Below are 26,704 nucleotides of genomic sequence, written 5' to 3'. Positions count from 1 at the left end.
GGACCGGGAGCCGCCCGCTTAGCATGCGTTTCTAGAACGTCTTCCCCGGGCTTCGTGGCATGGCCCAGCCCTGCCGCAGTATTTCCAATTCCATGAAGGAGGATGATGGGCCCCAAATAGGGGAAAGAAAGGTCAGCTCTCTTCTCAGCCTCTGAGAGGGCGTGAGGAATTTCTTCACCAGCTGAAAGGAGAGTTGAGGCCCCGGAACTCATTTCCGTCTTTCTTCATTTTCAGCACTGGTTTTCTTGGTGGTAACTGGGGTTTGAACTCGGGGCCTTGTGCTGCTGGGCAGGTCTGCCACCACTTGTGTCGCAGCCCCAGATCTCTTCTGAATTAGTGAAGTTTCAGAAAGGCTCTTGCTTTTTAGCATGGGGGCCAGCCTCAAACCACGATCCTCCTCCCTATGGTCTTTTTAGTTGGTACTGTAGGCCCATACTACCATATCTGGCTTATTTGTTCATACAGGATCTTATTACCTTTTTTAACCCCTACACACACACACACACACACACACACACACACACACACACACACACACACACACACACACACACACACACACACACACACACACACACACACACACACACACACACACACACACACACACCCTCCTCAGGGGCCAGATTTTACCTCAATCCTTCTGATCTTTGCTTCCCCAGTAGCTGGTATTAAAAGTGTGAATCACTGATTCTGGGTGCAAGAATCTTTCTTAAACCCTGCCAATTTACTCTTTCACAGGCTCTCCGTCCATCTGCCTGCCATCAACCGTTCTATCTTGTGTCGTCTTTCCCCTTACCTTGGAGCCCTATCCTTGTCCCTTTCTTCAGGGCAAGACCTGTCTAGGTGCTTAGTACATGTACGCATGCTCAGGCCACCCTGCCATTTCTCCCCTACATAAAACTCTGCTTCTAGTGTTCCCATTTATAAACGTTGAGTCTATGAAGTTCCTACTGAGTTGGCAACCTTTACTCATCATTTAATTTACAGAACTAAACCTTTAAAGTGACGTTTAAAAGGCCCAGTGACCGGGGATGGTGGTGTGGTAAGGATCGGATCCTTCTGCTTCCTTTCCCTCTCCCAGGAGCCTCCTGCGTCAACGTGCTCTGATGTCAGCAAGAGGTGTCACAGAGGGTGGAAAGCAGAACTGCTGCAGATTTCTACTCTGGGGTCCCCTGGCTGGCACCACGCATGCTGAGCAGGACGGCTTCTTCCCAGAACCAGAGGATGAGTTACTGGCTCTTCTGGCAAGCCAGTGAGATCAGAAACTGGCTAAACGTGGACAGCAGATTCACACACGTCATTACTTTTAAGTGCAAACTGCCGCCATTGGGGTCTGTGCCCATGATGCTTGGCTAAGGCTGAGAGAAGGCCGCTGGGACTGCTCGAGCCCTTTCCCCACCCACCAGAGTGTTCTTGAGTCCCTTACCCACCCACTCTTGCTCACTGCACATACCCCGAAGTCTCCGGTCACAGAGACGGCCATTTCAGAGGTGAGTGGCATGTTTGCCTTCTTTATTCCTTACTGAAGGGAGTTTCATTAAGCACCGGGAGGACTGTGCACCATCGCGTCAAACAGAAACAAGCAAACCCACAGGAATGCGTAGCAGGAACCCCCAATTCAGGAATTCAGACTTCAACACACAGAGGCATTTACGTCTCACCAGGAATTTAAATAGGAAAAATCTTGGCACTACTTCTCTGACGTTAAGATTACGTGGCGGGCAGTCTTTAAGAGGTGACTAAGTATACTTGCCTTTCAAGGAGACAGTCATAAGACCCAGCACCTTTAGGGACAGCTTTTTTTTTGGGGGGGGGGGAGGGGAAAGAAGTGCTCACCTCCTGTCATTAACGCTTAGCTAAGGTAGGTTTCCAAACTCGCCTCCCTTGCAGTTTCCTAGCAAGGTCTGATCCCTTGAAAGGAAGGGCCGTACCTTTTCTCCGTAGCCTCTGTCTTTGGTCATCATTTCTCTCAGGGTCTGTAAGACTTTAATGCAAAGTTTTTCTTCATTTTCCTCTAGCAGCTGCTTAGTATGCTTTATTAATCTGAATGGGAGAAAAACCACAGATTACAACCCGAAACACTCTTTCAATTAAAAACACTTCACAAGCAACTTATTGTAACTCGTTAGTCCGTTAAAGAACAAATATTTATTAAGGGCTCCAAAGTTAAACACACAGCCGGGCATTCAGCGTACTAAGGGCCTGTTGGTAACTGCGTCTCAACAGCGACATCTGCTGGTCAGGAACAGCCCACAGGCTTCCAGGGCAGGAGTTCGCCACCACTGCTTACAGTGCTGAGATTATACAGAAGAGAGAGAGAGAGCAGACAGAAGTCCACTCATGAAGTATGGTTATTTATCTACTGAGGATTGCTACTAAAATATGCCAATGCTGTATTTAAAAAGAAAAACCTCAGCAGGGCACAATATTCCCTTCTCCACAGACTTGTCTTTAGAGAGGCCCAGAAAAGAAATATACAGGAGGAAGAAAAAGAGGAGGAAAAAAAAATTTAGTCCAGAGTTTTGAGAGCTAGAGGGTCCTCTACCCCAGCACATGGTGGGTGCTCTGTCAACAGCCACTGAATGAAAATAAAATAGATGGATATGCATGCAATAATTTTTTAAAAAAATTTCTCATTAAAAAAAAAGAGGGCTGGGAAGATGGCTCAGTGGTTGAGCGCTTGCCTTGCATGCATGAGGCCCTGGGTTCGATTCCCCAGCACCACATAAGCAAAAAAAAAAAAAAGCCGGAAGTGGCGCTGTGGCTCAAGTGGTAGAGCGCTAGCCTTGAGCTGAAGAGCTAAGGGACGGCGCCCAGGCCCAGAGTTCAGGCCCCACTACCGGACCCAAAAAAAAAAAAAAAAAAAAAAAAAAGAGAGAGTGCTTGCCTAGCAAGCATGAAGCCCTGGGTTCGATTCCTCAGTACCACAAAAACAGAAAAAGCTGGGCTGGGAAGGTGGCTCAGTGGTAAAGCGCTTGCCTTGCATGCATGAGGCCCTGGGTTCAATGCCTCAGCACCACGTAAGCAGAAAAAAAAAAGCCGGAAGTGGTGCTGTGGCTCAGGTGGTAGAGCGCTAGCCTTGAGCTGAAGAGCTGAGGGACAGCGCCCAGGTCCAGAGTTCAGGCCCCACGACCGGACCCAAAAAAAAAAAAAAAAAAAACTACAGAAAAAGCTGGAAGTGGTGCTGTGGCTCAAGTGGCAGAGCTCTAGCCTTAAGCAAAAAGAAGCTCAGGGACAGTGCCCCGGCCCTGAGTTCAAGCCCCAGGACTGGCAAAAAACACTCAAAAAACAACAACAAAAAAGTGTCAGTAACATCAGACAGACTTCCTCTGGGAAGGTCAGCATAGGGCTCATGGCATAACTCTGCATTTCTCACTATCTCCTCCGAGAACAAAGGCTTTGTGTCCGGTCATCAAGGTTCGGGCTGCTGGCCACCTGGAGGGAGAAGGCCACGTACTTGCAAATGAAGCCGCCACTTTCACATTTCCTTCTGGCATCTGTGTTCTCGGGGAAAAGCAGCTCGGGTCTGTGCAGGACGTCCACCAGCACGGATAACTCGGCCTGGACCAGGGGCCTTAGGCGGTCCTCCAGCGCGGAGACAATGTCCTGGAATGGGAGCATGCCTTGGTCAAGAGCTCAGAGGGGACTGATTTCTCCCTAAAACAGATGCACAGACTAGGCTGCGTTAAGAGTACCTTTAGTACTGTATAGTGTTTATGTCAAATGATGAGAAGCATTGCCTCCTAATGCAGAAAACAAAGCACAAACCAATCAGCGCTCCCCACCCCGTCCTCTGACACAGTTTTATGCTACTCAAGGGATCATCCCACAGATTTAAAAATATGATGCAAACATGTATTTAACAACATGGAAAGATGTCCGTGAGCTTCAAAATGGTCAGACAACAGTATGGAGTCTATGATGCTGTTCATAATTTATAAACAATATCTATTATCTAAAAGATACATACCAAATACTATTAAAACATCACTACTGGTTTTCTCTGCGTGGTAGATTACAGGTGACTCTAATCTTCTTCTATATAGTCATACTTGCCAGTGTTGTCTAGTTATTTTCAATGAGCATGATTTTTTTATAGTATAAAGTCATATAAACATGAGAACACAAATGAATGAACATGCTGTATCAACATGCTAAATACATGTACCCTGATAGCATGATGGTCTTCAAATGCAAAACATATAGCTGTAGGAAAGGAAAACAGAGAGAAGTTGAAAGAGCAGCAAAACCAACACAACAAACACCATTTAAAGGCAAATGATAGAAAACAGATGAGAAATTATCTTCAAAAGATGCTACAACCTGCTTTCAGGCTTGCTGACTCAGAGCTGAACTAGCATGCGGGGCGGTGGGGTGGGGGGAGTGGGGATGGGAACCGGTGTTGGTGGTCCAGGAGGGCCTAGCTAGCCAAAGAGATTCACCCTGGAAAATGTACTTAAACTGTACCCATTTTGATTGTAGACCCCACTAGTGTTTAGAAAGAACTGCTGCACCTTTTATCTAGAAGCTAAAATGAAGAAGATAGCTTTGCCTAATATTTAATAAAGTTTGGATAATTTCAATAGCTCAAGTAATGTTTAGGGCAGATAAGGAATGAATGAATCACATCATTTCTTTTTTCTGGGAGGGGGGAGGTTCCAACAAGATTTAAGAAAGTAGACTAATGTTCCTTAACTCACAGAGGGTCATTTTTGCAAATTTCTCTGAGGTCTTACCAGTTTCCTGAACAGCATCCTCTTTGAGAAAACTGTTCTTTCTCCCCTTTTTCTTTACTAGCTACTGATCCTAACTGGCAAATCTCTGATGGGCACCAGCACGGGGTAGAAGTTGTTCTTTAACGTAACATTCATGTTTTTCATGAAATCTTGCATCTTTTGCCAAGTCTGAATGTTACATTGCAATTCACTTGCATTGTATTGTCAAATGTATGACAGTCAGCACTCGGGAAGAACAACAAAGATGGCGAAGCCGTGGACGGGGAAGATGCTAATGTTAAGTGAGCAGCACGTGTCTCAACAGGAAATCAGCTATCACATCGAGTGAATGTTTGGATATTATGACCAACGTCTTCCTACAAGGAGCTCTTAAAACGACAGGCACTCACACAATGCATAACTGGAGAGTAAAGTCCTTTGAGCCATGACAAAGTCTTTAGAACAAGAATGACCTCGTTGTGTATGTATTTCATCTCCTAAGAACGTGCAACTTAAGTCTAACAGGAGCCCAAGAAATTGGTGTCTTTGACTACAGACCATTGATGTGGACTGGGGAGTCAAGCAAATGCTGTGCGTCCATGAAATCCTGAGTTATTCCTAGCCTTACCAAAAGCCCGGGGGGGGGGGGGGGGGGGATTTGGGGATTAAGTGACACTCACTGAAGATTTTGTTTTATCAAGGTAAAGGCAAATCATTCTTCACTTGCCCCTCTGAACCCCAGTATTCCTGTCTGGCCTCCTGTTGTTTTTGAACGCCACAGTTGTATACAAAGATGGTTTTCCCATCCTTTGGGTCTTTGAGGCCTAGTGTTCTGACCTTGGTTGAAATGTTGCTTTTTCGTAGTCTCGCAGGCCCTCGCCCCTGCCCTCGCCGGGGCTGGCTGCTCATCAGTCTCCCAGGCGCTCACCTGTGCTCCATCCAGGGTAGGCTGGCTCGCCTCTCTGCTGCCCTTTGTCTTCTGCACTTTACACTCCCCCAGGCCACTGGCTGATTACTGTCTACCTCTTGGCCCAAACCCGAGCCTCTGTGAAGGGGAAGATCTTTTCTGGGTTCGGGCGCCATTGTGTACTCCCTGTCTGGTATGGGGGCAGATGAAGGAATCGGCGAGCTCATTCGCCTGTAAGTTATGGCTGCTCCGGGATTTGGATACTTCACTTTCATTCAGAGTAGTAATTACTGCCGTCACCGCTGACAACAGACAGAGTGCTTGTGACAGCAGCCTCGGTGGAGCGCTCACACACGGCGAGCAGTGGCTCTGCACTTTACAAACCCTGCATTTCCCCACGGAGGCCCCTCGGTGCGTCCTAGCCCACGCTCTGTTCTCTGTCCCTTCCATGGAACGCAGCCCCTCTCTTGAAACCGAGCAGCCTGGAAACTGCCTTGGCCTACAGAGCACAGCAGAGCAATGCTTCGTGACTTCTGCCAGCTAGCTGATAAAAGGGCACGGCCCTCACTTGGCTTTCTCTAGAAACGCTTATCCTGGGCCTCAGGTGCACTGCGGCGAGGAAGCCCAGGCCACTCGGGGACGCTCCGTGCAGCAACCGCTGAGGGCGCAGGTGACAGCAACTATCAGACATATGACAAGCAGTCAAGGGGAGTCCGACCACAGCCAGACACCACCTCAAGAAGACCAGAGCGAGACACACTGCCGGGCCTCACTGGGTGTGGAACAGTGGAAGAACAGAGTGACATCTGCTTCCTGAGACACAGACCACCAGACATGCCAGCGACATGCCACAGCCCCGGGGAGGAGATGCTCCTATCCCGTTTTCTCAGCAGTGAAACTGAGGCACAGAGAACTTTCCCAGCGCTATACCACATCTCAGCAGCACAGCCGGACTGTGAACCCAGGCTCTGGCTTGAACTCACAAGGAGAACAGATCTGTCAGTCCTCACATGGCGGGGTGGGGGAGAGCACAGTCTAGCTAGACTTGAATAATACTTAGTTCTGTTTGGCTCGTTCTGAAATAAATTAATTTTTCCCCAAGGGAACACCACGCTTGTTCATCTGCTGGTGTAAGAGGCAAACTATTCCTGAGTGGTAGAGAAAGGAGACCTTAGGATCTGGCTTTAAGTATCCTCTGTAAAACGTATATAACCTTTCCTACTAAGAGGAAGAGCACCTGCTCTTGACAAAGGAATCTATCCATCTCTAACTCCGAAAGACCATGCGTTTGTCAGCAACTCAGATCCTCCGAAGTGGTCTTATGCTCCAGGCCCTGAGAATGAACACAGCTGTTCATTCTCCACTGACACCTCCCAGCAGCCAAGCTCAATGCTCCCTGACTCGAGGAAGCTAGGCTGTGCCCAGGGGCAATGCCACTTTTGTCAGCAGTGGGCATTACCTGCAATCTCTCGATGATATTCCGGTAGTCTCGGGAAGCTGCTAGAACGGAGTCTCTTCGGGCAGCGTTGCGGGCTGACAGCCTCCAGTTCATGGCGGTTTTCTGCACAATGTTGTGGGACTTCAGGAACAGGTTGTTCACTTGGCTGTCCAGGTCCACAGGAATAGCAATGGCCCGGCTCTTGGCTGCACAGGGGACGGATGTGTCATGAGCCCGTAACCTCTGCAGATGTCCTAGGGACAGTCTTCCCTCCCCATCACCCATGAGGCCAATTTCTCCACGTCTGTCACCTGTCAGCTTGTATGGATCTGGGAACTGGACTCGACTTTACCATCTTTTACAGGTAGGGCTTCCCAAGGTGAATTCTGGGGCAGTGGCTCCAAAGCACATTAAAATGCTCTTAGGTAATGAAAAGCTTGGGTAAATCAGACAGAACTTTATATGTTATCTCGATGAATGCCTCCTCGGCCATCCTGAAGTGTGCATGTATTTATCAAGACAGGAAACACATTTAGACAGTGTGAATTGTTTCTCTTAAAAACCCTCGAAGGTTGGGAAGTTGGCTCAGTGGTAGAACGCTTGCCTTGCATGCCTGAGGCCCTGGGTTCCATTCCTCAGCACCACATAAGCAAAAAGAAAAAAGCCAGAAGTGGCGCTGTGGCTCAAGTGGCAGAGCGCTAGCCTTGAGCTGAAGAGCTGAGGGACAGCGCCCAGGCCCAGAGTTCAGGCCCCACGACCGGACCCCCCCAAAAAAACAAAAACAAAAACAAAAAAATAAACCTTGAGTTTGTCATTCTGTAAAATAACCCACGAAACGCTGAGTTAGGCACAGACTTCCCACCGGTCAGCATTTACAATGATTTGCTACTCTTTCTGTAGAGGTGCTCCCTCTTCAAAAAGAGTCACTCGGTCATTCCAGATGGAGAAAACCACGCGTGAGAACCAGCTGGGATATACAGGGCCAGCACCTGTCAATATGCCAAGGTCACAAGGAGCAAGGAGAGACTGAGAAACAGCCAAGGAAGCGCAGAGGAGACAGGACACCGGGGAGCAATGGGGTGCCTGGGGCTGGATCCTGGCACAGAGAAAGTGCGTTCGTGGAAAGCGGTGAAATCCAGTTGAGTGTGAGGTTGAGTTAACAGCAGTGTGCCCATGTTGGTTTCCTAGTCTTAACAAGATGCTAGTCCTGTTGCACTGAGTTCTAGTGCAACATGTTGGCAATGGGGGAACCTACACGTGCAGAACTCCACGTGTAATTTCTGCAATTAGAAAAAAAATAAATCTAAACGTATTTCCAAATCCAAAGCTGGTTTAAGAAAAAGAAAGCTAAGATGAATGATTCTTGTTTCTATATGGTGGGAAAACACATAAAAAACCCAACGCAATCATTTCCTGTCTTCCCTGCTTTGAAACTCAAGAAGCATAAAAAAAATGTCTATTCCCTGAATCTAACTGTAAACACAGCTCTAGCATCCTCCAAGATGCACTGGACAGGCCAACATTTAAATCTCAACAACAACAAAATACATGACTTAGGGGGGAAAAAAAAATCAGACAGCCAATCATTTCCTAACATTTTTAATGTAGAAAGTGAGCAATGTACAAGACAGACAGAAATAATGAGAAAGCAGGCTACACGGGACCCACTCCTCACATGCCTGGGCACCTCCATGTCAAATAAACAATGCACACATGGCCTTTAGGCGTGGCTTTAGTCAGGTGGGGGGCCATTCTCAAGGGGCACAAGTTCTAGAAGTTTATGGCGTGGCTGCTTTTTGCCATTTCATAAGTATCAATTCTGTCTTTTCTCATCACTACTGAAACTACTGAATCATTTCACCTCTCCAATGTGGTGAACTACTCATCAGTGGCTTGCTCCAGTTCTAACGGGCTAAATGCCTGGCGCAAGGACTCATGCATTCCACTTGGCCTCAAAAAACACACTCTATCTCAGACAATCGTATCTGGGGAAAGTGGAAGATGGATTATTCTGAGATTTTCCCCTAAAGTCTCTGTGTGTGAGAGCTCACATAATGAAATGGTAGTAGACATACTTTCAAAAAGCTCGCAGCTCATGGTTCAAAGCCAATCTGGGTAGGAAAGTTTCTGAGACTCTTATTTCCAATTAACCACCAAAATGTCAGAAGTGGCACTGTGGTTCAAGTGATAGAGTGCTAGTCTTGCGCACAAAAGCTCTGGGACAGTGCCCAGGCTCTAATTTCTTACTGTGAACCACTGCCATATACAGAATCGGAAACAATACCCACCACATGACAGTATAGAGACTCTGCAACCAGGCTGCTAAGGTCTGTGCTAACACAATCTACGTGAGCTAGACAGCCACTAAGCAGCGCTAAGAGCCACACATGCCTTCATCCTCCAGCTACTCTGCAGGGAACTAAGGAGCTACTTGACACAGATGACCCTTCTCCACTTGGGGCAGGAAGTTAGCCCTTTTGTACAGCACTTCTAGAAGATGGGGAATGGGTAAAGAAATGGAGCCTGGCTGGGAAGGTGGCTCAGTGGTAGAATGCTTGCCTTGCATGCATGAGGCCCTAGGTTCTATTCCTCACCACCATATAAGCAGAAAAGGCCAAAGCGGCACCGTGGCTCAAGTGGTAGAGTGCTGGCCTTGAGCTGAAGAGCCAAGGGACAGCGCCCAGGCCCAGAGTTCAGGCCCCACAACTGACCAAAAAAAAAAAAAAAAAAAAGATGGGGGGTCGGGGGGAGATGAGAATGGATAGAAGGGGAAACAAAGGAGGAGGCAACTAGGCAACTATCTTGCCCATGTAATTGTAACTCCTCTGTATGGTTAAAAAAAAAAAAAAGCCTGGGCTGGGAAGGTGACTCAGTGGTTGAGTGCTAGCCTCGTATGCATGAGGCATTGGGTTCGATTCCTCAGCACCACATAAGCAGAAAAAAGCCAGAAGTGGCACTGTGGTTCAAATGGTAGAGTGCTAGCCTTGAGCTAAAGAGCTGAGAGGGACAGCGCCCGGGACCCAGAGGGAGGGAGGGAAGGAAGGAAGGAAGGAAGGAAGGAAGGAAGGAAGGAAGGAAGGAAGGAAGGAAGGAAGGAAGGAAGGAAGGAAGGAAGGAAGGAAGGAAGGTTGTTCCTAGGCAGATCTCCTAAAAGCAGAGAGTAGAAGAGTGATCAAGAGGCTGGTAGGGTAGACAGAGGGAAGGAGGATCAGAGAACATGTGGGTAACAGGTACTGGAGTCAAGTTAGAGAGGAGGACTAAGTTCTAGTGCTCTTCCCCCACAGCCGTGTAGGGTGGCTATGGTTTATGACAATTTCTCATTTTTCCAGCTATCTAGAACACAGGGCTTCCCAAGTCCTACCACAAGGGAATGCCAATCATTCCCTTCATCAGAACACTTTGTGTGTACATATCAACTGATCACACGATCTTCCAGAACTACGTCCAATTTTCATGCCAATGAAAATGGACCTGTAGCTCAATGATAGGGTGCCTGCCTACATTCCCAAGGCCCTGGGTTCAATCCCCATGCCACACAAAAGACAAGGAAAACAAAAGGTGTGGTAAAGTGGAGGCAGAAGTGATTTTCACAGCCTCCTTTCAGGCAGCCTGTATGAACGAGAGCTGGAAGGCGTGGAAGAAGGAACAGAGGAGTCATTACAGGGAAGATAGGAGCCACTTCTGAGAAAGGGGGTTTCCTGGACTTTAATGGTGCTTTACAGGAAGGCAAGTTTCCATAAGGCAAATGGATCTGCTAGATTAAACAAACCAGTGTCCTGAGTGAGGGACTTCCCAGGGTCTCAAGTACCCTATGTGTACTGTAACTTGCCAAGTTATGGAACTTTTAAGTCAAGAAAATTTGTTTCTCAAGGACCATGTGACTTTGAGACTGGCTGGTTCATACTGTGGTGACAAAGAGGCTGAGGAGTCGGGAACTCGGCTCTGGGTCTGGCCTTCCAATGTCCCCTCCGTGTAACCTTCAAGCTAAAGCAACTGCTTAATCAATTATATCCAAATTGACCCGATATCTTACCTACATCAGAAAGCACCCGGATGCAGCTCTCCACAGAGGCTTTCTGGCTTGGCATTAGCCAGTTGCAGTGGTAAACTCTGAACACACCCTGCAGTAGTTGTACAAAGACAGGCTGGCGAGTCTGCAAGAGAGAGAAAGAGAGAGAGATTAGAAGAGGAGGGAAAAAGACTAGAGATTACTGATAACTGAATCATAAACTGGGTATGGTGGTTCTTGTCTGTAGTCACAGCTACTTGAAAGCTAGAAATCAAGGACTGTACTTCAAGGTCAGCCTGGGGAAAGTTAATGAGACCTTCATCTCAATCAGCAAAGCCAGAGACATGAAGGTGTACCCTGTGATCCCAGCAACATGAGAGGCTGCACACAGTAAGATCACAGTCCAAAGCCAGCCCTAGGCAAAAATTCAAGACCCTACCCACAAAAATAACTACAGGAAAAGATTAGAAGCATGGCTCAAGTGGTAGAGTGCTTGCCTAGGCCTAAGCAGTTAAGAGCCTAACTCACAGAGAGAAATACCCCTATGTTATAGTCCAATTGAACTAGGATTTACTGAGCATCCACTCTGCCTGCCAATACCAAAGAAATAAATGGAGAAGAGTAACTTGCCCTCCCTGTCCAAATGCAATGGGTAATTCGATCGTATCAGTTCACTGGACCCCTTGGGCAAAAGGATGTGGTGCTGCTAAGGTCTGGATATTATTTAATCTCAGTGTCTCCCACAGGTTCACACTGAAGTGGTGAAATCTGAGAGGTGGGCCTCTGCAGGAGGTGGTTAGGTGATTGGGATGTGTGCCTTGAGGGATCTTTTCCTTCCTGCCCTTTTCCCTCCCTCCTTCGTTCTTCCTCTCTCCAGTTCCTGCCTCCAGTTCAGTCAGTTTTGTTTCTATGCATGCTCCCACTATGCACTACCATCTGCCACCATCACCACTGCTGAGCCAATGCAGGTGCCATGCCTTAGACTCTCCCAAACTATGATTCACACAAATCTTTTATCAGTTGCCTTAAGTATTGTGTTATATTAACATGAAGCTGGATAATACATCTACCTGCCACATTCTGCCCAAGTCCCCTTTTCTTAAGTCCGGAGGTGCTGTCTGGTCTTTTACCCTGCCTATATGGTAATTCCTGATCTACCCTGTGGCCTACTTTACCTCTGACCTTAATCATTTATGTCCTCTCTGGTCTCTTCTGCTGACCACTTCATTTTTCTGGCTAAGATTTTACCTTATCCATGTTCATCTCTGGTCTCAGAGATGAGACCAGAGATGCTTATTAACAAATTAGCAACCAGGCACAACTCAAAGTACAAGGAACAGAGAAAGGAGGTAACCGTGGACTGAGCAAAAAGTAGGGCTGGAGGTGTGGCTCAAGTGGTTGAGTGCCAGCCAAGTAAGCAAGTCCTGAGATGTCCTGAGTACAAAGCCCCAGTACTACTCCCCCCCCCCCAAAAAAAAAGATAAGATCAGGTGTTTCATTGTTAAGAGTGTTGGGTATGTAAGAATCTATTTAAGATCTTCTGTGATTTAGAGGGAAGTGTAGAAAATCCTGAAGAGGGTTGATGCACCAAAGATTTTTAAAAGAAAATCAATATTATCAGTAAGTACAGCTGATTCTCCATATCCACGAGTTCTTTATCTTCAAACTCAACCAAAACTGGGTCAGTACTTAACATACACACATTCTCCATGTCATTATTCCCTAAGTAATACAGTTTAACAACTTTTATATCATGTTACTTGTTCTAAGTCATCTGGACACGATCTGAAGTCTGCTGTGGCATGTCCTATCCACGTTAAGGACTTCAATATCCATGAATTCCAGGATCTGAGGGCTGGAGATGTCCTAGAACCAGTCCTGAGCAGCCCTGTCAATGCTATCTTCCACCAAGAGAAGAGCATCTCTTTCCAATGCTCCTTGAATGGCCCACACCCGAGAGAGCTGCACACCCCATCTGCGTCAGCCTCAGCTGCTGAGGACCGGCACCAACTCTCTGCCCCTTGCTGTGCTTCTCACCTGCAAAGTGGTACTCTGGTCGGAGAAGGGAGAGCTGAAGAAGGTAGTAACGATACTCATCACGATTTCAGTGACATACTTCTCCAAAATGGAGTCCGCGTGTTTCCTGTCGCTTGTGTTGTTACAGGCCTGGAAGACAATTGAGTGCTTTAAACGTTACACCTAAACCCAGTAGAAAATATTAAGAAGCCCATGGCCCTGCCTGCTGACTACCCTTATAATGAAAGCTAAAACCTACACATCAGTCTTTCTCCCTGTAAGAAGTTAGCCATAGCAAGATTAGAGTCCACGTCGTGGTGAAAGACAAGTAAAATCAGCTTAGATATCATGGTATTGATTCATAGCACATCCAGATTGGGAAGAGACTGACAAAGCCATGGACTGAAAATTCCTCTCCATGTCCAAAGCTGTGGAGAACAGTAAGAAGCATGGTAACCCCAGGTGTCTCAATTTGTTCCTTAAAGGTAGAACTGCCCACCTGAGCAAGCCGTCTATCTGCTCCACAGGGCCCTAATGCATGTAATCAGGAGAGTGAAGTGCATGCACTCCAGCATGTCTGACAGCCTCCGGCTTTCATTCATTCAGTAAGAATTGTACTGAGATTACACTGTTCAAAACAGCAGGGGATAATTTGGAATAAATGACTACATATGTTTTGTGTGAGTTAACACCTTAGATTTAACTGTACTCTACTTAATTTTGTTAAAGAGTTGCCATTTGTAGGTTTAAATAATGATTACTAAGCTTATTCATTCTATAATTTGAAACTTAAAATTGCTTATACTAAAAAAAAGGGGGGATGAAAAAAGTTGTATTAATAGATGATCATGTTCTAAAACTTAGTACTCAATAGTTTCAGGAAATATTCACAGGGCTTTATAGCATTTCTAAACAATAAAATGTAGGGCTCAATAAACTAAGGGCTAGTGGCTGCCTTTATGAATAATGTTTGATTTATACCCATTTGTTTGGGTATTGCTGTGATTGCCTTTTAGCCACAAGAAAAGACCTGAGTAGTTACGATAGAAATGGATGGTTCGTAATGTGGATATGTATTAACAAGTCCTGTACAGAGAACTTTAGCTAAGACTGATCTTAAGAAGCAAAGGAGGCCTCCAATTACAAACCTTAAGTCTAAGACAAATGGAGTCAAAAGATTGCACACACACGCATGCACACACACACACATATACATACATCTGTAGCACCAACATCTGAGCTGAGTATTATTTTATATAGCATCTACAACTAGAAAGCAGTTTGGGGTATGTTTTCTGGTGGGGGTTAGACTGAGGATTAAATTCAGGGCTTTGTATTTGTAGGCAAGTGCTCTATCACTTGAGCCATGCCTAAAGCCCAGAAAATAAGTTTTTGCAGGTATTTTGCCTGTAAGTACACAGTCAAGCAGAAAATACCATGATTCCACAAGGTGGTTTTTTTGTTGTTGTTGTTTTTATCAGTCATGGGGCTTGAACTCTGAGCCTGGCACTGTCCCTTAGCTCAAGGCTAGCACTCTATTACTTGAGCCACAGTGCCACTTCTGGTTTTCTGGTGGTTTATTGGCGTAAGTCTCATGGACTTTCCTGCCCGGGCTGGCTTTGAGCTGTGATCCTTAGATCTCAGCCTCCTGAGTAGCGTGAGCCACCAGCACTTAGCCACAAGTTACTCTTTTAAAATACGAATATTCTGTTGAAATATGAAATCAGAAAGAATCTCGCAATTAATCTCTGAAGATCTCTTTACCTGCATGCTCAACTCTACCACCAAGTTGCACTAAATCCACATTACACTTTGTCCATAGATGATACATACACACAGACATACAGATACCCCCACACACTTTATAACTCTGTTTCTTTACATTCAGAAAGCCTTACCCTGCAGATGTCCACCAGGAAATTTTCAAATAATTTCCACATGTGATTGCTGGTGTAAATCTCCTTCATTTCCACCTCCGTATCCACATAGCAGTGATTTAGGAAGTTAATGTATGCAATTTTAACCTGGAAGGCAGAAGCATGCTTTAGTGAAAAGCTAACTTGATATATGGAATGGATTAGCTGCATTCTCTTAAAAGTACAGAGCACAGATCAAAAGTGGATATTGCATTTTTCCCATTAGCTCTTACTTCTGTTATCTTCTGATATTCTCAAATTTGAAAAAAAACAACCATAAAGTTTTTAGAAAGATAGTGTTTTTCGTGACTTTAAGGTAAAGAATGATGAAAAATTCTGACCATAGGAGAGGGATACATTTGATGACACTAAATTTAAGAATTTCTGTTTATGGGCCAAGCACCAGTAGGTCACGTTTGTAATCCTAAACTACTCAGGAGGCTGAGATCTGGAGGACTGATGTTCAAAGCTAGCCAGGGCAAAAAAGGCCAGGAGACTCCATCTCCAAATAACTAGCAAAAAGACAGAGTAGAGGTGTGGCTCAAGTGGAGGAATACCAGCCAAGGAACTGAGGGCCCTGAATTCGATCCCTTATGTCAGTAACCAGCAACAAAAATTCTGCCCAGGAGATGGTACCATTACAAGTTAGATGGCAATGCTGAGAGATGCGTGCAATACTGAACCAATGAAGAACTTCTACAAATCCTCACAAACAAGACACCCCAGGAGTGTCTTCTCAAAGGAATACAAACTATCCAAAAGACACATGGAAGAAGACTCTGCATCATTTAGTATTCCAGGACCCAGAAATTAAAACCATTCTACTACATGATCCCATGTAGCCAAACAAAACGTATCCATAAAAGTCCACAAGGCTGGGCTGGGAAGGTGGCTCAGTGGTAGAGCGCTTGCCTTGCACGCATGAGGCCCTGGGTTCGATTCCTCAGCACCACATAAGCAAAAAGAAAAAAGCCGGAAGTGGCACTGTGGCTCAAGTGGTAGAGAGCTGAGGGACAGCGCCCAGGCCCAGAGTTCAGGCCCCACTACCGGACCCAAAATAAATAAATAAATAATAAAAGTCCACAAGGCTGGATGGATAAATAAAATGTAGTCCATCCATATCATGGCGTGTTACTTGGCAATATATACTTGGCAATATAAGTGAAGTTCCATGATAAGCTAAAACTTGCATGAGCCTTAAAAAAAAGTATGCTTTTGTGTTTTTCCTCTGCTATCCCTTCCGGTAACAATGCTGGTTAGGGAATGTGCTCATTGCCTTGCTCATGTAACTGTAACCCCTCTGTATAGTATCTTTACAATAAAAATATTAAAACAAATTTTAAAAAGTATGCTAAGTGGAAGAATCAAGTCAGTATTATAGATCCTGATTATATTGAATGCCCAAAAGCAGCACAGAGAGACTCGTGGCTGGCTAGGCCTAGGGCTACTGGAAATACTCTACATACCAATGTGGATGCAACTGTCCTGTGCTTAGATACATGCGCGCAGGCATATGTGTGTGTGTATGTGTACATATAATAAGCACACACAATATGCAGAACAATGAAATAGAAACAATTATTTCTGTGAGAGGAAGCAGACTAGGAGATTTTTCATGAGTTAGCCCTTTATGATCTTTCTTTAGCACTTGAGCTTTTCAAAATGCACTAACTGCACTAAGTCTAAAAGCATAATGTGATATAGATTTGGTATATACATGCCATACAAATTATATAATTTCTGTTTAAAATATAAACTGAAGAAAATGAGGGACACTGTTCAAAAAGAAATGTACTCAGTACCTGACTTATGTAACTGTAACCCTGCTGAGTGTCACTTTTACAATAAAAATTTTAAAACAATAAAATATAAACTATATATGTATATTTAAATAGGTAAGGAAAAATATACACTGTATAATGCATTTCTTTAATTACTAACCTAAGCAAATAGGGCCAAAGGAAGCCTGGAAGGAATATCAAAATGAACATGCATTCTTTAGGGTTGGAGGAATTATAAAATTATTTGATAGTATTAGTGATTGCCCATAATTCTAAACTTCTTATAGGGGTCACTCATCATTTCTGTAGTAAGATCGCATCTCAACACAGTCTTCGCTTTTTTCTGAGGTGTGTACTTGGGGCACACAGGCTGAATGAGTACCACAGAGGCTGAAGCTTATCTCCTGCTTTGCTTAAAGGGGCAGAAAGAGAAACTCACAACCCCTTGGTCCTGAGCTTAGGAAAATGTTCCAGCTACGGAAGCTCTTTGAACAGTATGAACTGCAGGCTCATCCACATGTTCTGGTCCCGTGCACTACACAAGAGGCAGATACACAGGGCACCCCTGCCCGGCTGGCTCACCTCGGGGATGCAGTCCTCATGGGTGACCACGCGGACGATGTCATCCAGCGGGAGCAGCGAGTTGCACTTGATCTCAGTGTAGACGTTCTTGCCCTCCGTGCACACAGCCAGCAGCTCCACCAGGTGAATGTGGTACATGAGGGGGCTGTTCTCATCCATCCGGTCCCGCTCGGACCGCATCATCTGGATGAGCGTCTGGAAAGAGGCTCTGTCGTTGTAGAACACCAGGACGTCCTCTCCTGAATTGACCAGCTGCAGAAAGAACAGAGCGTGTTGGTATGTCGAGCTCAGCACAGTGGCAGTAGCCTTATACAATTCTATGTGCAGAGAAAGATGAGGGCCTTGGCATTTGTCTTCCCAAACCAGTCTTACTATATTCCTCAACTCATCTAGATGTCACTCATTTATAGGGCTGATGGACCAAAAAGCCCTAAACATTATCATTTTAACCCACAGGTGCAAAACTGTGAGACTTTTGTTTCCAATTAACTACCAAAAAGCAATAGAAGTGGCACTGTGGCTCCAGTGGTAGAATGCTAGCCTTGAACATAAAAGCTCTGGTCCAAGACCTGAGTTCAAGCCCTAGTACTGATAAAAAAAAAATAAAAGTCAAATCATTTCAGTTGATAATGTGTCACCAAATTGAGGTATCTTCTAATAAATATATATCAATTTCAGCACCACATAAAATACAGGTTTTTGTTTAAAGCTGGCACAAAAGTCAAAATGAACACGGTCAATATTACTTATTAACAACTGACTTGCATGAGCTCTGATTAAGTAAATGCCAAATACCAAAAATACACTTTCAGCAGGAGACCCAAACTCGTTGTGTCTCAGTTTCTCCATAGAGATGTGGACAAATATAACCTCTGACGCTGAAATGATTTTACATTCAGACTGTTCTGAATAGTACCGTAAGCTTCCAGTAGTGTTAGCTATTCTCACCTTCATTATTTCACTTAATGCACATTAATTTCTGCTGCATATTCATTTACAGAAATGCTTCACTGAGGGTCTGAGATGTCTGCACTGCCAGCATTCATATCCTAGGGTGGGACCAACTCAAAATCACACTGCAGGACTGCTGCTGGAATCACACTGGTGAGTGGGATTACAGATCTAAGTATCGTGAGCTCATTGGAGACTTCCTTTGTGAAAAGGCAGAAGGACTAAATATGTGTGGAAGCCATTCTGTCCTGACTGACAGGGTGGGCCTTTCTGATCGAAGACAAAAATCCACCAGGATCCAAAAAGAACCACATAAAACTGCATTGATTCTACACACCAGTTGGCTCCTCATGAGAATCAACACGTGAAACAACTTGGAGTTAGTAATTAAAGAAGTCCCCATTCACAAGAAGGAGCCCTGTTCTAGCTGACTGAGCACTAACCACATCTAGTCCATTTGGGTACACTGTTTCTCTTCCTTTTTCCTTCTGAGAAGAATCCAAAGCGAGGGTCCTTATAAGATTTATTGCTCAGGAAAATCAGATCAGCCGCCTGCCTAAGCCCACAAGTAGGAAATTATAGACACAATTACATTCTACCTTCCCATACAGCAGAGATGCCCCTTCCTACCGAGAAGATTAAATAATTTTCAATTCCCACAGAACCCCAGGTGGAGGTTGTAGGAAAGAGGTTACGGTCACCTCAGCCATGACCATGTCTTGGCACTTCTTAATGAATTTCCCTTCCGCCTTGACAATTGTCTGCAAGAACTTTATATATTGGACGTTCCGCCCGTGGGTCTCGATGCAGTGGACAAAGTGCTGAACCACTCGCTCGTTGATCTCGCTGCAAAGCTGGAAGTTGTTCATGAAGATGTGCTGCATTGTCACGGCCTCCAGGATCTGGCACGACACAAAGGCAAGAGCAGAGGGGAATGCTCAAAATGGGGCTGGGGCAGATTAGAAAAGGAGGGAAAGAATAGCCCATTGCACACACACACACCTGCACGCACGCACGCACACATGCATACACGGAGGCTGCATTCTCACATTTGTACTATCTTCTGTTTTAGTAAACAGTAAAACAAACAAATAGCTCAATGGACTACCAAGGAAACCTCAGCACCCAGATCAGGAAACAGTATAGGCCTCCTTTATACCCCATGCCACTGTTTCACTATAACCACAGGTCAGTTTGGCTTGTCCGTGAACACAGGGCACTGGCCCTCATCAGGATGTTGTTTTGTTTTGCTGCATGGGTATCATCTATTCCATTTCGGATGGGCCCCTGGGGGAGGACCCCGCGTTAACACCTACTGATGGTATTCATCTTACAATGGTACTGACAGTGCTGCTCCAGACTTTCTGTCTGTATCTTCTAGTCAACAATATACACATTTGTGTACACTGGATTTAGACTCAAGAATGGACTTGGGGGGTTTAAGTATTAATGTTAAGTATGCCAAACAGTTTTAGAAATGTTAGGTCTACATTCTACCAACAGCTACAATTCTGTATCTTGTTACTGTGGGTCTTTTGAACTTTAGTGGGAATTTATCACGCACATGTACGACACTTGCATTCAGCTCATGGCTGACTGTATGTGCGCCCTGTCATGTGAACCGGCCATGTGGATATTCTCTATGAAGGAGTGTCTAAGTTTTTCTGTCCACTTGTAGAAATGAGCTGTCTTTTTCTGCTATTGAATTTTTAATTTTTTTAAAATTTTAAAATTTAAAATTAAACAATGAGTTATTTATGGACACATTCAATGGAAATGCCTCTGGATGCTCTCATGATGACATCTGATGAAGAAACGTGTGTTCCTTTAAAATCAGGGCTGTTTGCACAGTGTGCTTGCTATTACTACACAGTCATGAAGAAATTCTTGTGCTTCAGGGACTTTATTTTTCATTTTTAACCAAAGTTTCTGAGGCCTACTGAGTTTTAATGTTTGGTGGGAGTAGGGGCTTCAATCTTTACTTTTTTCCTTTTCTTGCCAAGATGCATCATGCTCATAAACTGACATGCTGAATGAAACCCTTTGGTAAAACTAAAAACAATGAAAATATAATTAAAATTACAACCAAGATGTAGTATTACCCTACCAACCAGCAGTCCTTTTTCTGAAAGGCATCATTACTGCTCATGAATGCATGTATGCATGTATAAAGATGTACTCTGCTGTTATTATTTACAAAGCCCCCAAACTGAACATTAGCTACTCATATGGGGATAGTTTTTAAAAAAGTCACATCCACTTTATTCAATGCCATTTAGCCACTGAAAAGAGCAAGAAAAAAATTATTTCTGATTTGCAAAGGCATCCAATAACATGCTAAATGAAAAAAAATCCTGTATAATATAAAGTGGGGCACTATTTTGCTCAAATGTGTAACACAGATATGCTGCTGTATGTATTATATACTTGATGAGGTGATAAGACTTCTTAGCAATTCTCTTTTGCTTTCCTTAGTACAATAAGAGATGCTAAAGCTGGGGGCTGGTGGCTCACGCCTGTAATCCTAGCTGCTCAGGAGGCTGAGATCTGAGGATCAGAGTTCAAAGCCAGCCCAGGCAGGAAAGGTCGTGCGACTTTTATCTCCAATTAACACTAGAAAACCAGAAGTGGCACTGTGGCTCGTGATAGAGCGCTCGCCTTGAGCTGAAGAGCGCAGGGACAGCGCCCAAGCCCAGAGTTCAAGCCCCACGACTGACCAAATAAAAAAAAGAGAGAGATGCTTATTAGGGGAAAAAAAGAGAGAGAAATGTTATCTTATTTTGCCCATCACGTGCTCCTTCCTCCCCAGCCTCCATCCCCCTACTCCAAGGGTGGGGAGTATTTACAACCTCCTGGCAGCCAGGCACAATGTTCCCCGCTTTGGAAAGGACTGTACTGTGACAAGTCCCAGAAGGCAGCAGAACACACCGATCCTCCACATCCTCCCTATACAGGTTCACCAACACACACTGCCTTACCCCTGGGTTGAGAAACAGGTTGATGTGTTTATGCAGCAAAGCTTGATTCTGCTGGTTGCCCGCGCAGAAATTCTGTAAAAACTCGTGAGCCAGCCTCATTATCTCCTGCATCTTGGTGTCTTCGGCCTGTGCGGGAGGACAGAGATGAACAGCACTGATTGCTAGGTCAGGACAGGAGTTCCTGCTCCATGCCAACAGCTGCTAGCAGGGGATCTGGGCAGTGTGTACCAGGGATGCTGCGTGCAAACTCAGGTGCTAGAATGCACTGTCCAGCAATCGCTGACACTCACAGAGATGGCTGACAGCAAAGCAGAGCCCTCCTCCTACCTGATGCAAGGCCTCACTCCCCAGTTTTCAGGCTCACCTTGTCAACGGCCCTGACCTACTGGAAAAGTCCTTTGATTATGAACCACAGCGAGTGCACCTGCCATCTCCTTTCCCTGTCACCTCAGGACTTATTTAAACCAAAGATTTAGTTTTCCTACCAACATGATGGATATAACAGCTGTCCAGGTACTCCACACTTGAAAACATGGGATTTTTGTTACAGAGATTAGAAGCATTTCATATATTAAATTTTTTCAGTATTGTGTGAAGAGTTAAACATCTTGTCACAAGGCGGCGGTATAAAACCTATGGCCACTCCGCCCAATTCTAAATATGCCAACATTTCAGATTGGAAAAACAGAGCAAGAAAGAACGCCATGATTGCAGATGACCCCACCTGGCCCTTCCGCTCACAAGGGTCCTAAGACACCTCCGTCCATCGCCTCAGCCGCAGGCAGCACTGGGGCAGGGAAGAAAGTGGCAGGGAGGAGCCATAGGTCCCCAAGCCCACTTTCCTCCCACGTGGACAACTTCCTAGCTGTGTGCCTGGGAACCACCATCCACTTCCCCATCTGTACACGGAGATGATAAAGCACACATCTGACACGATTGCTATACCAGCTGAGAAAAGTGGAATGCTTAGACAATGCTTATGGAGTACAGGCAAGCAATTGGTTCTGATCTAGACTGACAGCAGTCAACTTCTTACCGGGCAAGATAGTGTTTTAGGCTGGGTGTGTCAAGAAATAAAAACAATAAATACATTCTTCCATACTAGTGTAACTATTTCAAAATGTAACAGCCATTCCGAGCTGGATAAAAGCGAGCACTAAACTGGCTTTGGCTCCTATTTATAGTATGTGAGCCTCTGTGCATGTACATACGCATGCACACACATCATCCTGCCCTTGAACTATCAGTGTACATTAACACTGCTCAGTCAGAAAACTGACGACAGAACAAGACCAAGCTACAGTCAGCAAGTATCTCCTTATTCTCTACATGTAAGAAGATCAACTTAGTCCAAAACTTTGGGTGACCTGCACACCACATTAACTGTAAGTTGGCTACATGCCTGACCTATTAGCAGGGTCAAGCCTGTGGCTGTCTGAAAGACCTGACTCACTCGAATCATATGTACCCCACAACTGAGGAGGAAGCTTCTTTGCATAGAACTCCTGAGATAAGAGGCACCAGGGTGGAGTAGGGTAGCACCCACTACCTATAGCTGTGTCACGAATCACCCTAGTCATGGTTTTCCACTGATGATGACATTACCACCTCAACTGCTCAGCTCTAAGTCAGCAGGATGACATGAATTAAGGAGAAAAGGCTGAGCACCATGCCAGCCACCAGTGAGTTTGTTCAGGAAATGCTTGTGACAAGTCCGCCTGAGTCTAAGCCCACGGACTCCAAGCCTGTACTGGCCTCAGTCTCCTCATCTGTCAAGTGGCAGAACACAAATCCTCCCTGGGTTTTGCCGCTTGACTGCATGCTTTCACCAGGCTTTGTCAGTTGACGCAGATGCCTGAGTAGACTGGCTCCTGCCCCCCCAAATACAATTTTTACCACCAACTACAGAGGACAGTGTGAAACATGGGAGGCAAAGTGTAACTTCTAGCAGCCCAAAAAGAGACCCTAAGCAAAGCGCCGCCTGATAGGTTCAAATACCCAGACATCAGTGTACTCATGTGGCCCTTGGGAATGCACAATCCACGCTTGCAGACACACTGAGTAACGCGTGGTTCTTAGCTTGGTCTTCAGGGCTGCCAAATAGCACTGCTATTTGCAGGTACAGCTCTGACCTGTGATGCAGACCAAGCTATCGTTTATCTGGCAAGCTTGAGAGTGAGGAAGGAAAAACGGATTCCTCTTTCTTTGTGGAATCTTTAAATTGGTGCATGTGTGCATGTGTGTGTGTGTGTGTACGTGTGTGTCACACAAATTACCTGAATTGCTTTATGGCTACAACAGTTACGTCAGCTGTATGCCTCCCCCTCAGTAACTAAGCATGACAGGCATGGGCTTTGAGCCTTGATGCTCCAGGGAGCTGCCGCGCACCTTCTCGTAGGGGATCTGCAGCAGCTCCAACACCACGGCGTGTGCACCCATGTTCCGCAGCAGCCGCTGCTGCTGCTTTCTGCTCTTCCTCACCGAGGCGCTCTCTTGGACACAGAGTTTGCTAAGTCGAATCAGAATCTGGGGAAAAGAAATTGACCTCAGAAAAGTAGGAACTAGATAGCCGGGAAAGAGATCGCAGGGTAAGGATCATAAGACATTAAAGACTAAAACAAGGAAATTCCTCCAATATGCAGTATTGCTCTTGGTTGCAATAAATCAAATCCATGTTAGACGAACACTGCATATTGCAGAATAAGCAGGAGATCATGCTTTGCCAACAAATGGGAGAAATTCATAGATCACTTAAAATCAAATGAGCTGAGCCAAGCACCAAATAGCTCAACATCTGTAATGCTACTCAGGAAGCTGAGATCTGAGGATCACAAGTTGAAGTCAGTGTGGAAAGGAAAGTCCAAGAGACTCATCTCCAATTAACCACCCCAAAAAAGCCAGAAGTGTGGCTGTAGCTCAAATGGTAGAGTACCAAGCTGAACTAGAAAAGCTAAGGAACAGCACCCAGGCCCCAAATTAAAGTGCCAGTACCAACACACACACACATACACACTTATATGAGTGGGCATCAATACTAACACCTGTAGATAGCCTTGCTGTAAGGTAAAAACACAAAAATACAAAGCTCTGCTGCGCATCTTCAAACTCCTTTTGCAAAGATGTCTAAAGTCAAGCATGGAGACAAACCCTTGGCAATTTTATCAGTTAATCCTTCATTCTACTGCAATGCTTTAGAAACAGGTGGTACCTATAAAAAGACTTCACCTATAAAAGGGAGGAACTGAGGGCCCACAAATTATTAAGTAGCGCAGCTGGGTTTCATGTTTGGACAAATGTAAGAACCCATGTCACACTCAAACTAAGAGCACTACTTTCTCCCTGTTCACTTTAACATGAAGAAAAAAGCTAAAGTGTTTGTGCCCTTCACTTGCCTAACCACAAATTAAAGCTCCTTAGAGAATCAGTAAGGAAGGAAAACAGGGAGGGGAGCACTTACCTCTTTCACCACTCTGTAGTTGTAGCTGCTGGTGCTTTCGTGCTTCTGTGACTTGTTATTCCCCTCCTAGGGACCAAAATGGACAGAGATGTGATTTGGACAACTCTTGGTCTACTATTGGATTGCTACGGTCAGTACCACCCTTGAAGAATGGGAGTTCTGCACTGGTTCCCAACCTTTGCGTTGGAAAACACTACTCATACCAGGACATCTGCTTACACTTAGCTCCCCTGGCCTGGCCAGGCCATCGCCAGGGAACATCTCCCGGCAGCTGTGTGAGGAAACCTGGTGCTAATTCACTCCATAGCCAAGTCTCCTCTACGTGGTCCAGGGCAGCCCAGAAACAGGGCTAGACTTTAAATTAGTAGTTTACTCTCCATGAGAATATCTGTCTCCCTCACTACTTCATAAGCAGTCTCGTAAGGGGGGAAAAAAAGGAAAAAAAGAAACCTATCCGATAAACTGCACTTAATCAGACTAAAAACTGAAAAGGAAGTTTGTTTCGAGACGCCTGTCCACCCCGGGGCAGCCTCGCTCGCGCGTTTGGCTCACCTCGGCTTTCTTGTGCTCGTTTTCACCAGAGGCACCCTCCATGGGCTCGTCGGGGCCCTGACCTTTGTACACCCAGAGCTCTGACTTCTCCACAATGGACCGCAGCTGATCCAAGTCCTGTTTGATTTGTTTGTAGTTGTCCACGTCTTGGCTCGTAACCAGCAGTTGGACCTTAGTGAACACAATCCGTTAGCTGGAGGTTTTTAAGGAGTGCTAGCTGTCAGGTGCGAACTGCAGTGGCATGAATGTGTCTAGCACGGGACCCACCTGTTTGAAGGCCTGGAGGACCTCCTGCCTCTGACTGAAGTGCCGAAAGAGGAGCTGCAGGGCCCCAGACACCAGGGGTGGGTAGTCGTGCATCGTCAAGTGCAGGAGGACGCGGAGGAAGGTCCTGCCACCGTGATCGTCCAAGTCCAGCGGGGTGTTCTCCTCACTGCCGGAGCACAGGGGAAGGGGATAGGACAGATGAATTGCAGATGTCTCATTCACTCACACACGGGCACACGCACACATGCGCACGCGCGAGCGTGTACACACACACACACACACACACACACACACACACACACGCACACGCACACGCGCACCCACACAGGCCCTGCCATACCCAAGCTAGAGTCTAACACTTTGGTCCATTTCATGAGACTTCACTTTTCATCAGCTCTTTTCACAGCCTCGATTTATCTTCAATTATATTGTGAGTGAAAGGGACAATTAAGAAGCTCTAATTGCCAAATTTTAAACAAACGTCCTTATACTCCTAAACTGACAAAACTGGTATTACAATCTGGAACTCAACACCTAGACTCTAGTATAGACTACAGTGTTCTCCTTCAGAGAAATGAAAATGGATGTGATTTCCTATTTAATTGTGTACTGAAGACACTGTAAACTCAATGTTCATCCATAGAGATAAGACTTTTAATTGCTAGCTGTTAGAGATCTCAGTTTATGGTAAACTCACTGATCAGACACTGGGCTGAGTGGCAATGCAAAATGGCCACACACCTGCCCAGGTAAGGTGGCACACACCTTCAATCCCAGCTACTTAGGAGTGGAGACAGGAGGGTCACAGTTCAAGAATAGGTCAAGCAAAAAATCAAAAGTGTGTGAGACTCGATCTTAACCAATAAAAAGCTAGGCAGAATGGTTTTAGAGAAATTATAGAGAAGGATGGTGGTTCAAGACAGCCCAGATAAAAAGTGAGACTCTATTAGAAAAAAAAAAAAAAACTAAAGCAAAAGGGCTGCGGGTATTATCTCAAGTGGTAATGGTTGCTTGGCAAGCAAACAGGCCTGAGTTCAAACCATATACTACACACACACACACACACACACACACACACACTCTACATCTTATCAAAAACTGTTAATTCCTATTTCATATGTTTTGTATTAAC

The 26,704-nt window shown here is 45.4% G+C and overlaps 1 protein-coding gene across 5 annotated transcripts in view; it reads right to left on the bottom strand.

Annotated features, from left to right (window-relative positions):
* Itpr1 (inositol 1,4,5-trisphosphate receptor type 1) overlaps positions 1-26,704 on the bottom strand; it is a 297,583-nt gene that overhangs the window by 122,334 nt on the left and 148,545 nt on the right. For all 5 annotated transcript variants that reach the window (XM_042680110.1, XM_042680115.1, XM_042680112.1 and 2 more), the window contains 13 exons: positions 25,573-25,738; positions 25,306-25,476; positions 24,754-24,819; positions 23,685-23,822; positions 21,297-21,422; positions 19,020-19,220; positions 17,368-17,619; positions 14,987-15,112; positions 13,110-13,238; positions 11,097-11,217; positions 7,085-7,269; positions 3,461-3,609; positions 1,935-2,046 (listed from right to left, as the gene is read on the bottom strand). In XM_042680110.1, coding sequence (XP_042536044.1) covers positions 1,935-2,046; positions 3,461-3,609; positions 7,085-7,269; positions 11,097-11,217; positions 13,110-13,238; positions 14,987-15,112; positions 17,368-17,619; positions 19,020-19,220; positions 21,297-21,422; positions 23,685-23,822; positions 24,754-24,819; positions 25,306-25,476; positions 25,573-25,738 — 1,942 coding nt within the window. The remainder of the gene's footprint in view (positions 1-1,934; positions 2,047-3,460; positions 3,610-7,084; positions 7,270-11,096; positions 11,218-13,109; positions 13,239-14,986; positions 15,113-17,367; positions 17,620-19,019; positions 19,221-21,296; positions 21,423-23,684; positions 23,823-24,753; positions 24,820-25,305; positions 25,477-25,572; positions 25,739-26,704) is intronic.

Source organism: Dipodomys spectabilis, unplaced genomic scaffold (assembly GCF_019054845.1).
Source record: "Dipodomys spectabilis isolate Male_0828 unplaced genomic scaffold, ASM1905484v1 ptg000054l, whole genome shotgun sequence".
NCBI classification, from domain to species: domain Eukaryota; kingdom Metazoa; phylum Chordata; class Mammalia; order Rodentia; family Heteromyidae; genus Dipodomys; species Dipodomys spectabilis.
The sequence above is the reverse complement of the archived record's forward strand: the minus strand, read 5'-3'. Positions and strand labels throughout refer to the sequence as shown.